General features: G+C 43.8%; 1 protein-coding gene and 1 long non-coding RNA gene across 3 annotated transcripts in view; one reads left to right on the forward strand and one right to left on the reverse strand.

Moving 5' to 3' along the window:
• The window catches only part of plcd1a (phospholipase C, delta 1a), a 16679-nt gene extending 2742 nt beyond the window's left edge, over positions 1-13937 (reverse strand). The window contains exons 1-13 of one of the 2 annotated variants that reach the window (XM_037078825.1): positions 13776-13937; positions 8833-8991; positions 4435-4663; positions 4158-4287; positions 3821-4049; positions 3461-3662; positions 3200-3344; positions 2962-3114; positions 1316-1465; positions 1035-1191; positions 825-941; positions 552-730; positions 37-172 (exon numbers count right to left, since the gene is read on the reverse strand). In XM_037078825.1, the coding sequence (XP_036934720.1) occupies positions 37-172; positions 552-730; positions 825-941; positions 1035-1191; positions 1316-1465; positions 2962-3114; positions 3200-3344; positions 3461-3662; positions 3821-4049; positions 4158-4287; positions 4435-4663; positions 8833-8991; positions 13776-13809 (2020 nt within the window). In that variant the 5' untranslated portion in view covers positions 13810-13937. Of the gene's footprint in view, positions 1-36; positions 173-551; positions 731-824; positions 942-1034; positions 1192-1315; positions 1466-2961; positions 3115-3199; positions 3345-3460; positions 3663-3820; positions 4050-4157; positions 4288-4434; positions 4664-8832; positions 8992-11906; positions 12148-13775 lie in introns of those variants that run through there. The other variant, XM_037078824.1, reaches the window with a different exon arrangement.
• On the forward strand, positions 12095-13163 carry LOC119008477. The gene is made up of 3 exons (XR_005071436.1): positions 12095-12232; positions 12430-12488; positions 12585-13163. It is a non-coding gene; the product is annotated as an uncharacterized LOC119008477 (long non-coding RNA).
• Positions 13938-15323: the final 1386 nt, after the last annotated feature.

Raw genomic sequence — 15323 nt, forward strand, 5'->3', positions numbered from 1 at the left:
TGTGTGTGTGTGTGTGTGTCTGTGTGTTGTGCTCACCATTGTTTTCAATGTAGTGCGTCTCCTTGCTGGCGTTGTCTGCCGGGACACCGTAAAGCTCCACTCTCACCAGAGGGTCGACGATGGATTTGTGTTTGTCCTTGTTGATTTTTGGCAACTGCTGAGCTGAGATCACCTTTTTGAATTGGGATACGAAACACACACACACAAATTGAAATAATGTGAAGAAATGAGCAAATCATAATTGTAGCATGAAAATACAAGTTATCAATAATGTTTGTATTTAAAACAAAAATGTGTGGGTCTTCACTTTTTTGTAATATTTGTATCACTGACCATATACAGATGGCGCTTCTAAGTCAGAGAAGTGACGCCAATGTTGACGCGTCAAACCAGTTTTCTTTTTATGTGTCAGCGATTACACTGGCTTCTGGTAATTAGTTCTCATTTGATTTATTACCTCAGAATGTACGGAATGTAGGTGACATTTGTATCAAAGAATTGCCTTTGCGATTCGAAATGTTTGTGAGGCCTCTCTGGGATTTTAATCTCACCATGATGTGAAATGTTTTCCTCTGTAACCAGGGCCCTTTGGTGAGTGTGTTGGGATTGAACTGAGAGGACAGGCTTCTCAGAAACTCCGGTTTCAGGACGTAGCCGCTGACACCGTTTGGCAGAAACCGACCCTGGTTTAGGTGCATCTCCTTTGAGGGAGTTTGGAAGTTTAACGCCACTAAAAGCAAATCAGAAAGACAAGGGAATGAAACCATTTGTCTAAATATAACATAACACTACACATATACTGGTGGCTGGATTCCTGTGTGTACCTATCTGGCAGCCGACGTTCCACATGGGCACTGGGTTGTAGTTGGAGGAGTCGGTTCTGGAGCCGGCTGGGTAGATTCGACTGAGTTTGTCCATGTTGTGATGGATGTAAGCGGTACCTACAAGAACACAGTAATACACCAACGCGTCAACGCGCTCTTCATGCTCTGCTCATGATATTGTCCGTCAGAATGGTTAGTAGGACGGTCTACCTGAAGTGTCAGCCAGGTTGAAAGCTTTGCTCTCCTTGAAAGACGACATCTCGTAGAAGGCCTGGTTGTCCTTGGCGTGTTCGAAGCCGTTGAAATGGACACTCTTGCAGTAGACGACCATGTCTGAGAGCAGTTTGGCAAGTTTGATTTTTGATTTCTGAAAGGAGACGGGGTGATGGGTCAAGATGACATTTGAAGGATACAACTATACCAAAGATGCAGCGATTGCAAGCCTGTGCATCTCTAATACATACACATACATTATTTAGCACTTGACACACCTTTGATTTGGCTTTTTGGCCGTTCTCCTTACAGTCTGCAGCCTCGTCTTCCTCGGACACCGTGTCCTCCTCCACGGTGTTGTTGTTGTTGAAGGCAGCTTCCAGTTTGTTCAATCTCTTCCCCTTGATGAGGAACTTGCCCTTCAGATCCTGCACAGAAACACGTGTTTATCATCTAACGAGTTTCTTAAATGAATTAAAGGTGTTATGATGCACCGTTATGTGATTTATAAACATGAAACTCGAGATACAAACTGTAATTGCTAAATACAGGGAAGAATGTGTTTGTTGGTGACTGCTCGTCACGCCCTCTCAGCAGCCAATGACAGAAAGGAAAGTGTTGTGTAATGCACAATTATAATTTCATTTGAGGCTGACAGCGCCACAGGCATTCATCCCATGGGTGCCACATCGGAACGGGGTTGCCCGCGAGGGCTCGGTAATGTCACCGAAAGATGATTTGACATGCTTGTACTTTTCTTTGTGTGTCTTTCCTGACAACCCAAACATTTTTTCACTTCATGTGGGAGTCCTCACTTTCAAATATATTGTCAGCTTTAAACGAGGAAAGATGTGGTAAAAAACCTCTGCTCACAAACAAATACAATTCCACCAACAACCTCAGGTGCTCTCTCTCACACCGCCTGACCTCACACTCACACGTCGTCTGACTTATTAGTTAATAAACAGCTGCTCTCTAAGCGCTCACTAAGACGGGCTAATAAAATGCTAAACTCTGGTGTACCAGCACTATCAACACGAGGAGGAGGAGCAGAGGCTCCAATTTCATTATGTGGTTTATTTAGTGCTCATATAATGAGAAGGGTGTTACTTTAATCTCATCAGCTTCCTTTCCTTTCCCAGACAAACCTAATTGTCAGGTTAAAGTCAACAGGAAAGTGAAAAGATCTAGCGGAGAGGTTAAACTTGGAATTTTAAGGTGTGATCTTCCTTTGGTATTTATTCTGGGAGGGTGTGTACAGCAAGGCTCTGCAGCAGGGCTGCCCACAGTGGAGCCACAACAAGGTTCTGCATGCCAGTTCTACCACCACAGGTTTTGAATGAAAAAAAAATATACAGAATACAAAAATTATAATTGTGATAATGCTTACGACTTAAGACACTCTTTAAATGTGAAGGATCCTAAATGATTCATTATTCGTTCATGATTTAAGGGAACTTTGGATCCTATGTCCATTTTGCATCTGTAAACACATTAAGTATGTTGTATAGCAGCCCATCTCAGCCAGAAAAAGATAAAAACCTAAGCTTGATGAAAAGCATTCTGTAAAAGTAAAATAATCATCAAAATAATAATAAAACTGAGATAAAAACTCATAAAAAAGCCAAACTCATATTTATAAGATAAAAAGTCTAAAATATAAGAAGTTAAACTCAAAATTATGACATTAAAAATCAATTGTTAAGTCTTAATAAGAGATACTAAAAAGTATTTAGCGTTAATTGATAATCATGATTTAGCATCAATTCTTCATCAATTTCTTTTCTTTAACTGGCAGAAACGGGCTTCCGTATATTTGCTTTTGGCTCGTGGCCCACCATTACGTTTCAGTTTTCTCCTTCTCGCTCTAAAGACTGAATGTTACGTAATATGAATAATTCAGCTGAGCTTTGAGGCCACACACCTCAGGTGACGGGAAGTTAGTGGGCATCGTGTCGCCCAGAGGCTTTGTGACCAGAGCGTCACCCAGGATGGAGATCAAGTGATGGGCCATGAGCTTCTGTTGGTCCACGCTGCAGTGGTTCTCCAGGGACAAGATCACTGGGTACTCTGACGTCTGGAGAAACAAAGGGAACAATCGCTCAGCAAAGGCGAAGGTGCATAATGTTCTAATTAAGTGTGAAACTAAAACGCAGACACACTTTGAAGGCGTAGTCTTTGATGGCTTTGATGACGTCTCTGAAGACAACTTTTGATGTGAGCGTGTAGCCGTGGTAAATGACGGGCTCGCCGTTAGCCCCGTCCCAACAGTCAAGCTCCACACAGCGACAGCTCTTCATCAGGGCTCTGCGAGGTAAGGAAACCTACATCACTACTGGGATCACTCCACAGGAATGTACAACTTGTGTGCATGATTCAGCATGACTTAAAGCATACACTTAGTATAATATCAAAGTAGCTACTTGATGTAGGCTTCTGTGCTGCTGGGTCCCTTGAGTTGGTCCTCCATCAGGTAGGTGTTGTGTGAGGAGGAGATGTAGTAGTGGTTGAGGGGCTGGTGCATGTCCTGATACACGTGTTTGTGAGCCGGGTTGAGAATGGAGCCCTCCTCCTGGTGCAGGTACATCAGGAAGCCGTCTATGGTCATGCGCTTCTTCTGCTTCGCTGGTGGACGGAAGATGGAACAACACCACGAATGTGATATTCACATGAACATTCACATGATTGTTAAGAGCACCTACCAGCAAACCGTGTGTCTCTCAGTACTTTGTGTGGTGTTGTATATAAGACAAGGAGGCTAATGGGTCTGTTTCTAACCCTACCTGTCCCATCCACCTCGTATTTTTCAATCAGGTGTTCAGCGTAGTCCATGGACACCTGCTCCCTCTGCTCATTCTGCAGGAAGTTCAGCAGGTCTGTCGTGCTCATCTGACCATCGGTTTCAGCGTACTTCCCATAAATGACACCTATCTCCTCCCGGTGTGTCAGCAGGTCGTAGAAGTGCTTGATCTCCGAGCCCTCCAAGGTACCCGAATTGGACTTGTCGCATTTCTACGCAACGGAAAGACGTGAAACAGTTTAACGGCTGTGAATGCGCCGACGATTAAAACGTACGGATGGTGGATGCGCGGGACACAAATGGTCATCTGCGGGACTCACCTTGAAGATTTCCTCTGCGTAGGTGTCGTCCACTTCTACGTTGATCTGTCGCAGGAAGTGCTTCAGCTCCTTCAGGGTCATCTGGTTGTCCTCGTTCTTGTCTGCTTTTCGCATGCAGTTGATGATCCAGCTGACATTTCGATGTAAGGAAAACAAATGATCTCGGATTGCTAAAAGCACATAGCTGTGTCTTCTCTCAGTAAAGGAAAAAAAAAAAAAACCTTTGAGAAACATGGATGTAAACATTTTTTGTTTGGCTTTGTCACGTCAAGGATACTGCTCGCTCTTCTGCTGGCGGCTGAGGTTGCTCATATTGGTGATGATCTTCTGGATGCCGTTGACCCACTGTTTTGCCTCCCTGCTGCTGGGCGCCATCAGGTCGAGGTTTTTCTTGCGGCCCTTGAAGATGATGGAGAAGCACTGCTCTTCGACCCTGGGGTCAGTGTGTTTATTGAGCCCCTCGGACTGGCGGCCATTGCGCACCGAGTCAATGTCATCAATGGAGACTGTTCAGAGGGAGGAAGGGCCAGGTCAGAGACTCTAAAGGTTGATTTGCAGGTGTCAGGCCTCAAAACATTCGTATGTAGTCAGAAAGAAGTGTGAACAAGTCTAAACCATGCTGAGACATGCAGATCACTTAAATGTCAAGCTGAACTAAGCTTGACAGGTAACATCCCCCTAGGGTTGGAGTCACTTTTAAAGTTTCACCATCTGTTAAGTCAATGATTCTCCAATGCTTGTCCCTAAAATAAAATACTCTTTCAACATTAGATTAGGCTATAAAAAAAACATATGAAAGTTGACATATATATTTGAGAAGCAATGTACAAAACATACAGAAAATTGAAAGAAAAAAAAAAGTCCTCTGCAGCCATTAATCAGAAGAGCTATACAAAAAACATTTTTTATCTTAACGCAAAACAAAAGCTACAGTATAAAATTCCACACTGATATCGGTTCATATATAGTTCTGAGTGTGATATTTGGGCACAACTATGAAGCTCGCTGTCACAGTTTGCCCCTTGAAACTTGATAATCCTTCCGCAGGCAGGTCGGTATCTTGGGGCTGCAGACTTTTTGTCCTGATAGGCACGACAACGCAGACTGTCAGAAGGACTTTCTACATCTTATCTACAGGAAGGAGTTTGTGTCTGTGTGGTGGCTCCCTTCTGTGGCCTTCACTCACGAGGCACCAGACGACCGACCAAAACACTTCAGCCACGGCCTTCAAGCGCACTGATTGTTTGGAGGGTGGTGCAGCCTCAGCTCAGCGTATGACCTCAAATAATTCATTTGAATTGGTGTTTTTGGCCACCTGTTGAATGTGGGCCAAATATTCACCACCCTTCTCGATAACTGGTCTTTACTGAAATATCTGTGTCTTTAGCTTTCAATGGCACCACTACATTCATAACCTTAGCAAGCGACTAACTTTGTCTGTCTTCCATTTGGTGCTAGGGCATCATACAATGTTTTGTGTTTTTTTTGTTTTTCACTGAATCTGCCTGCTGAGGGAAATAAAGTATCTAACAGTGAGGAGAGTGAACCAAAACAGTAAAGCTGTGGGCTGTAAAATCAAAACAAAGCGCTCAAAGACACTAAACTCTCAGTAGAGATGAAGCATCCAAATGTGTAGCATATATTATTCATTATGATGCCTCAATCCACAAGACCACATTCTACAACTACTACTCTATTAGCTAACTCTATCTCTCAATAACCTCTTAATTGCTGCTTATTGATAGTAAGTATGGAAGTTATTGTGCATCTTTTGATCTCTCTGCTTTGCTCAGTATATTTCTTTTCCACATTAAGGATGACTGAGACGATCGAAAAGACGACACTAAAAATTCCCTCCGCGAGAACAGCTCTTTGTTGGTACATGAACTCGTACAGCAGAATTCTGTCTCACTGAATATCCACCACACAAATACTGAACACGTTACGTAACAGCAGCCGGTGGATCCCGAATCTTGTTTACAGTAAACTGCCTTGAGCAACTTCAACTAAACAGTTTTTCGGTTTGAGTTCCTCTGAGACTCTCAGAGATGGTCTCTCTCTCTCTCTCACTGTCTCTCTCAGTGATTTGGTTGATGTCTGCTGAGCAACCCAAACACATTCCGTGCGCTTAACAGCAGCTTGATGCAATCTGGCCTCCCTTGATCTCCTCGCCCTGCACATGAAATGCAAGACTCGACGATTTATAGGGCTTAAAATATGTTCGCCCAAATACACTGAAAGTCTCTGCGCCACACCATACATTTGGGGGCCGGCTCTGTTGTCGAGGAGCTTAATGTACGGAAGAGCATGCATGATGTAACCACGCTAAATGGCAACAAACGCCTCTTGTAACAAAAACAGCAAAGACCACAGGCTTAGCTCAGAGGCCATATGTTGTAGCTACAGTCACGGCGTTTCCACCCTTTGCAACCCCGGGGCCTGGGAGTAATGAGGAGCAGCCATTGTTTCTGTGAGAATACGAGACTAACTAGTGGCAGGATGGATATAAAAGGTCAGGACACTTGAAGAGCAGAACACAACAGTGAGGGGGTGGTGTGGCGAAACACACCCCAAGGCTTCGCTGGTGTACGCTCAGCTGACTGCTGGATCAGCCGAATACCTTGGAGTCACTCGCCAGAAGAGGAGCGTTTGTTTAATCTGCGTACGCGCGTTATCCCCAGCAAAACACACCGTCTGTAGGGTTGCGAATTTGGATCGTTTTCAGAGAATTTTCATCTGGGGAGCCGAGCCACAGTGTCCAAGTCATGTCATCCGTGTCAAGCTGGCATTGCTTAAATACCAGAGGGGAAATTTGGCACAATGAGATTATTGTGGCGGCACAGACAGAGTTCATGAAGCTGTTTCTGAAAACTCAAATTCATCTGGTGATTCACCATCGTTAGGAGGTGGAGTGTTAGTTAACCATGTTAGCTATTAATGAACTTGACCTTAAGGTTAATAATCAGCTTGGGGTTGAGAGATGGGAACAGAGAGGATCCACAAAATAAATGATCCGGAACGGCATGCAAAACAATAACCTCCTACTTAACCTATCTGTAAGACCTAAGTATTGTTTAGTCAAATTCGGATCTGATAAGACTGCAAATATTATTACTGCTCCTGGATCAGATTTGTCATTCGCCTTGATCTTTATCACTGTGACAAACAGCACACTGACAGCTATATGGCTCATGAAATATGTGCGTCACCTTTATAGAGCAACGTAAAGCTTCTGATATCGACCTCAAACAACCCTGGCAGTGTGTATCTGCATGTGTATCTGTGTGTGTCTGTGAATGTTATCGAGACAGATGACGGCGACAGAGCGTGGGAAAAAGACAGACAGCTAAAACAGAGCTTTAAAGTCCATAGGGACTAATGAGGGGGGTGGGAAGGGGTTTTTTGGTTGTTGATGATTTACAGCCACTACTGTTATTTGCCACTACAACATGTGTCTGTAGCACTGAGTAGTGTCGAGTCTTGAAATGTCGGCATCAAATATTCAAATTCAATGCTCCTTGACCCAAATCAGGAAGCTTCTACTTTCGAGACAATATTGTAGTTTATTCTAAATATAAAGCTTTAAATCCAACAGTCATACACTGAGCAGTTAACGGTCATGTTGATTACACTGTACAGTTTTCTTATAGTCTTTGAAACATGAATAACTGGACAGCCTCATACCTCTTTGATTTGATCACGGAAATATTAAGGGAATGAACAGAAGCACAGATCTGCAGAAACAGAATGACCATATAGCCAGTAAAAGGACTTCCCACTGAAGGTTAAACCTACAGCACCTAATGAATAACACACACAACATAGTTAGAAACAATACGTGCCATCCTCCCACTCTCCCTCACCTCATGCAAAAGCAATTTGAAGCTTGATTGGTAATTGTGGCTTTCTAAAGCCCACAGGAAAGCAATAAAACATGCACGCTTATTTCCGTAAACAAGGAAACGCCTGCGAACGAAAAAGGGCCGTAATTAAGCGAGTGGGGTCATGTCGAAAAACAGCTTTGACTCATGACCGTTCACACGACCGCGTCGCTCGATATCAGCTCTGCGTGTGTGTCTGCTGTGTCTGTATGGAGGGATATAAGTCACACCGCTTCGTCTCTCAGTGTGTGTTCAAGGCTCAGGCTCAGGACAGAGGTTATCAGGCCCGGTAGCAGCAGCCACAACAGCATGTGAGATATATCTGAGCTAGCAGAAGCTCATTCACAGTTGACAGTTGGCCTCTGAGCAAGAAATCAGAGGAAGATAATCTCTCTGGCACACACACACACGGACCAACACACAGTCAGGATTCACACTAGTGTTTTCCGGACTGTCTTTGGCTGCAGGATCCGTGTGGCTTGTTTCCATCTCACCAACACTTCTAACACATTCTGGAGCACTTTGGGGATTTCAGGGTGTGTTTGCATGCGCACTGTCAAGCAACAAGTTATTGTTGAGCGGACAGAATAACAGCAGAAGGATGTCGGGGGTCAGAAACACGGCGGGATGAACCAGCCCAAGCAAAATAACTAACGGAATTCAAAAGGGAAGGGAAGTTTTATCGAGGTTTGTCCCCCTCCTGAGGGATTATGTAGACAAATTCCCCGCTCACGCATGAAAAAAACTTCCAAGCATGCAAACACACATGTAACCTGGTGAAACATGACACTCACAAGTCTGGTTTCGCTTGAATACTTTTTGGGACTCATGCCAAAAGGTTTTGCAGTCTTCCTGCAGTTTGAAGAAGCGGTTCTTCTTCCAGGAGCTCGAGCGGATCTTGACCAGCTCGCCGCCGACCAGCAGGAACTGTAGATCTGGGTCTCCCTCCAAACCTGCAGGAGTGGCAAGAGAGGTCACACAGGAATGTTAGACATTCAGGTAATGGATTTTATGACACTGTTACACGGGTTTCTATTTCCTTTAAGGGATTCTCCACTGGGTTAGTAATGCCTTTCCATAAAATTGGGTGACCGATAAAAGACAGAGGACGAGAACAGACAAACCAAACAAACAGAGAGGGAACAACACAGGTGAGCAGGAAGTAGGAAGTGACAACAAGACACAAAAGGATGTCAATACAAAACAAAACAGGAAATCAACAAAACAAAAAACCCAAACCATGATGCAACGCTTCATTTTTTAACCTGCATGCTGCAACACATTTTACTGCCCTAATTAAGCAGTAATGGCCTAATTAAAGGAGGGAGGGAAAATGTTGAAAGAGAGCCTCCTCCTATGGAAGCAAAGGCAAATTCCACACAACCTGACTCTGAAGATCAGCGGCTTATCATTCAGGTGAGGTAATTTGCTGATTATGGCTTTGTGGGAAGGGTGTGTGACATCTGCTGAGTGATTCATACTCCATCTAGGACACTGATCTGCAATAAGCTCGCAGGACAATATTTTATTTGTTTTCCATCTGTGCAGATGTGAGGCAACGCCGGTGTTTGTCAGCGTACGAGGGCGTGACCGAACTGTGATTGCAGCTGTCTGCGTCGCACAGGACTGTAACTGTTCTTAACTGTAATACAGAAAGAAAAAAAAAAGTGAACTAATGTCCTCTCAGCAGTTGAGCGGGTCATCTGAGGCGAACTACGTTGTGTTTCAGGGTCGTGGGCAGGGACACAACATTACAGACATTTTTTCCCCCGGATCGCACCGCAGACTCACAGAGGCTGTTTATGAGCTCCTGGCCTCTCTGCAGGGAGGGGAGGCGGCTCGACAGCTTCAACACCACCTCCGCTCCGTCAGCCTCAACTCCTTCAGCTTCTGCTTGTTTGTCACCCCCTTTTTCATGTAATCTACTTTACCATGGGGGGGGGAGACAGCCGCAAACGCATCTCTGATTCACATAAACCCTCCCCAAATCATGCGAGTGAGTCATACCGTGCATTTTTTTTACGAGAGTTTCCTTTTCCCTCTTTTTTTTTTGCTGCGTAATCAGTTTCAGATGCGAGGCTGGATAAGAAATGATCTTGGACCCACAGCAACACTGCCTACACCCTGCCAGGGCAAGCTTGGGCAAGACGATGGCAAGAGTTAAGGTGAAATGACAGGGAGTGATAGCTCCGGGGAAGTAGGTAATGACAAAGGTTCACACACAGTCTGAGTGGGAGTCGGTGCCATGTCGCTGTGTGCAGAACAAAATGTTTTTATTGCGGAGTGTGTCATCATGTGATCTTTCCAAACATTCTAAATTAGAGAAGTTTGTAAATAGTATCCACTTAATGAAAACAAGAGCCCAGGCTGGTTATAATTCTGGAGCTTGCAATGGCAGAAATCTCACAGTAAAAGAAAAATACAAAGGTTTGATAATGTCTTTTCAAAGGTGCAATACATAAGAATTGGCCACATGTCGAATTCCAAGCAAAGAGGGAGCACAATATCACCAGAGTAACTACTAGCTGCTGCTAATTGTAGCTCCCCTTAGCTAGTTAGCTAAGTTAGCTGTGCAGCTAGAGGTTCAGACAGCGAGCTCGGGGGCCAGGGGAGTGTTGTTACTTCAAAAGACACTACTGCAGCAAAGAAAAACACCTAAACACCTAAAACTGCTATCATTCACAATATTTGAACCTCTTCAAATAAAAATCTCACATAGTGCACCTTTAATCATGTTTTATTCGAGTGTAAAAACACAAACACCAGCCAAAACTGACCAAAATATTTGGTACACCAATCCCTCTGTGTATAAACTCACACTACAGCTGCAGATGGATGATTATTTAATTGATACCACTTGTGCTAAAAATCAACTGTGGTTGTTTCTCATTGCACTTGTTTGTACTCAGTTTGTACCACAATATATTGTCTATCATAAATAAAAACCTGAAATAACTGAGGTTTGTGATTTGAGGACACTTTCCGCGGAGAAAGATGCTCCCAGATGTCCCGTTCATGAACGTTAAATGAAAAGTTTGCCTGAGACAACCAAGATACGCAGTAAAGAGTTGTTACTGTAAATAATGTCACGCTGAGACATTCTGCTAATCTCAAACACTCCAAAATAAACCTATAACTTTTGGGCACAGCAAATAAATGATTCCTGTATTTTTCTAAAAGCCAGATATGATGATGTATCATTAGATATCTTGCAAAGTATCGGTTCACGCAGTATCGCTGTATCGTGATACTATCATTATCATGGGCAGCGTATCCTAGGTTACCCTGTGATTCCCAAACCAACAACATCCAACATCTAAGACATTATACAGTCTCCTATCACAATACAACACTGATGTACTGGACAAAGTTTCCTTTGTGTTGCTGTGCTGTCCCCTCTCTCCAAATTACTCATGAAACCATTTTAAATTGAGTTAAATGAGTCAAAATGAGAGACATGAGGCACAGAATGACACGGAGAAGCACCACAGAAGAGTTTCCCCCCTCTGCTCATGAACGCCTTCCTGTCACTCTGAGCTGTCTCCTCTGAGTTGTCATCGTGGCAGCAAAAAGCAGAATCCACCGCTCCAGGCGATGAGGACGCCTCTCCAACACGCTGCACAGGTTTCCTCCCAGCAGCGCGACCAAAGTCACATATGATCAGTGATTTATGTTGGCGAGATTCACATCTTCCTAAATCGAGATTATCATAACATTTGCTGTGTGTGTGTGTGTGTGTGTGTAAAGCGTGTGTGTGTGTGTGTGTGTGTGTGTGTGTGTGTGTGTGTGTGTTCCCCAAAACAATCCATGCGCGCGCATTCCGCTCATCAGGCACCTCTATGGTTCGGGGGGGGGGGGCGAGACTCACCTAGGCGTTTTCCATTCTCCTGCGCAACTCTTTTCACCTGCTCCTGGAAAGCCAGCTCCTGGGATGGTGTCCTTTTCGGACGTTTATGTAAACAAGACATTCTGGAGTACTTTTAAAAAACTTTTTTTTTTTCTTTACAATAAATCCAGCCGCTGTTTTGTGAGTGCTGCTCGGTGCGCAAGGAAGAAGCAGGCACCACGTATTCCCCCCCTCGTCCTCCTCCTCATGGGGCGGGTCTAAACTCATCTACTGCTGTGTTAGGTTCCCCTGAAGCGGTCACAGTCCACAGCTGTCTGAGGAGGACTTTAAAGACTTTAGGGGACAAGGTCTGTATGGTGGTTTAGCCCCAGCTTTAGTGTTGAGACACCTTGATATCAGAAGGTTGGGACACTTGATTTTATATAGATGATGTCAAGCTTAGTTGTTTGTGGTTATAAGTCCCTAAGACATCAAAGGCTGCTTTTTTTTTAACTTTAAATGTATATTGCATTGTATTAAAATGCAAGTTTGTCTTTTCTTTTAGTGTGGACTCCTATGCTGTTGAGCCAATGAGCTGTGAAACAGCGCCCTCACATGGTGAATGTGTGTGAAAATGACATTTCATTGGCTCTGTTTGAAACTTCTTGGTTTCCAGCTCTACGGACAGCTGCAGCTTTATTAAAATCTTTTTTTTTCCAGCGGTTGATGACTAGACGTCACCCTTTTCTAAGAAATCAGCCGTGTCACTGCCAAACAAAATAAGCCGTGGTCGGTGGTAAGACCCGTCACACCTGCGTGCCCTGTGTGAAACATGATATCGTCCTGGAAACAGAGACATGTCACCAAACCAAACACTGGCCCCCACCCTGAGTGTCTGCAGGGCATGCTTGACATAAAGCAAAGAAACCAGACAACCCCCACTGTTGTGTCATCAGCAGCCAACTGGTGGAGCATGCTGGGAAGTATTTATATGATGCTCACTCACAAATACAAACAAAACAATAATTCATAGTATTTTCCGTTCTCACTTTGAATTGCTCTGCTGCTTGATACCAACCTATAGAATAATGTCACAGAAAATGTACCAGTGTTGAGGTAAAACATTAAAGCAATATTATGTAGAAATCAGAAGTGCAACACCGGTGTCATAAAGAAACAAAGCTCTTCACATCATAACAATGTTTTATGTCCTCAAAACCTGTATCTTGAAGTAAACATGTACGTAATGCTGCGACATCACAATTATTTCCAAGCTGTTGTTTTGAGATTAAGTGGTTACATACGGTTGCTTTAATTCATTTTAAAGGTGCACTCAGTAGACATTTTAATCAGAAAACAAAGATCTTCATTGACTGATTTTTTTAATGTCCAAACAAACCAAATAAACAAACTCTCTTTGTTCTCGTGACTGAATAAACTCAATAAACAAGCTGACGTCAAAGGGCGACACAGTTTCATGCTGTTTTGTTTATATGTGGCGGACCCTGCCGCCTTTCTAACTTCAAACAGTGTTCTGGGGACCTTATTTTTCTCTGAGAACAGCTTGTTTATTCAGTTATACATGTTTCTGAGTTTGTATTATTCCTCATTAATATTGTAAATGCTAAAGTCCTGGGTTTGAATTTCTCCTCCAAAACTACTTAGTGCCCCGTTTGTGCTACTTTTGCTCTGAAGAGGCATTCAAACTGCAAAGTACTAGTAACTATAGGTACCAAATACATGTGATGGAGTAAAAAGTACAGTTCTCGCCTCTGAAATGCTACTGATGAATATTTACCATAATGTAATGCTGAATAACCCTGCGACCCACCCTAGATAGATAAAGCTTCACCAGGTGAGCTCTTGGATGAGAAGCAGCAGTACAGAATAATAAATCTGTGCGTCACTCACCGTGATTCCCAGCTGTGCCGTTTTGCGCCATCATGATTTCTGTCAAAATAAATCTCCACGCGCCAGGTTAAAGTCCTCTCTCACCATACACAACCATTCAAACTTGTCTGCACATCCGGTGTTGGGGAAAAAATCCAATCTGTTTCCCCCCTCTGAGCCGACCCACACAGTGTGCTTCAATGCCAGCCCATCGGCCTCTTATGCGCCCTCAGTCAGTCCACACCCACTGCTACACCGGTCTGACAAGTACAACACTGGGTTCACTCCATTCAGCTCCCTGTCAGAGGAAAACTTTAGGTGGAATTCCACCAACAAAGCCTGAAGAATAAACACTTGCACAAGGTCCAATGTAAACCCCTGATAAGATAACGTCTCACGGAGTCTTTACTGTATTGCTTTTACTTAGTGTTGCTGCTTTTTTGCGGCATTCTCGCACGTTGAGAGGGATTTAATTCATTCAGGGTGTTGCCCCAGTCTCAGTACAGTCCTGCCATTTATAGTGTGAGGTGTGTCCTTGCCTCTCCCCTCTTCCTTTTTACACCACATAGTTGATGTGCACTATCATTACTGTAATACCTGAGGTCTCTACTCTACGTGGGTCCTACTGACGGCAGCTACAGACGTCAGTTGTTAGCAGAAATATGTGCTGAAGCAACAGACCAAAGCTAAATGAGCAGGTGTTGGTCATCATGCATGCCTGCTCATATCTTATGAACACAAACAGGCCTTTTCTCACCACTGGTGGACTTTTAAAGGAGTCTTGGGGTTTATTTCATCGTCGTCAGTGTCACTAACCAACAGGAGACTTTGAGGTAGTTTGAGTATTGGACGCTCAATCTCCTGTTCATTGTTAGGATGTATTAATATGTGAGGGCTTAGACAGATCTCTCTTTGTGCCTCTCTATTATCAGTGTCTGCCAGCTTGTTCTGTCCTATGAACTCTCACTTTGCCGGGGCAAGTCTTGTGGAAAAAAAAAGAGAGAGAGAGGGGGAAAAAAAAGGACTCTGTCTGGCAAACCACGAGGCGCTACAAAGTGAGCTCAACAATCGCCTCTTTCAGAAGCCCACTTGAGCGACGCATGAGCTGATCAGCAGCACAGTGAACGATGTTGTTTTGGGTGTCTAGATTTTTAGGAATTTCGGCCTCCCGGACGAAAAAAACATTTGCTTCGGTGTGTGTGTCTCAAAAGCAGTAACCAGTGTTTTTGCATGAGTCTCTACCACACTTTTGCATGACACAGTGGTTTTTTTTTTGGTTCGTATTCGTGCATGGCTCAAGGGCATCCGGCTACACTTTCTAGATAGCTTCGTGGAAAAGGAATCACATAATAGACGATGCCACACCTCATGTGACAGCGTTGTATGCAGGTCTGACTGTTTGATACATGTGCCAAATCTGATTTCAGGAGGCAGGACGGTTCAAATGATTCAGTGTGTCAGGTGAGAGTCAGAAAATGCTGCGCAAAATCAGGTAATCCTTGATAAACGCAGATGATCCTTATTTCGTCTTACTTTCATGCCCTTTGTCTCTTTATGTCTTTAACATCT

Source organism: Acanthopagrus latus, chromosome 19 (genome assembly GCF_904848185.1).
Source record: "Acanthopagrus latus isolate v.2019 chromosome 19, fAcaLat1.1, whole genome shotgun sequence".
Classification (NCBI taxonomy): Eukaryota; Metazoa; Chordata; class Actinopteri; order Spariformes; family Sparidae; genus Acanthopagrus; species Acanthopagrus latus.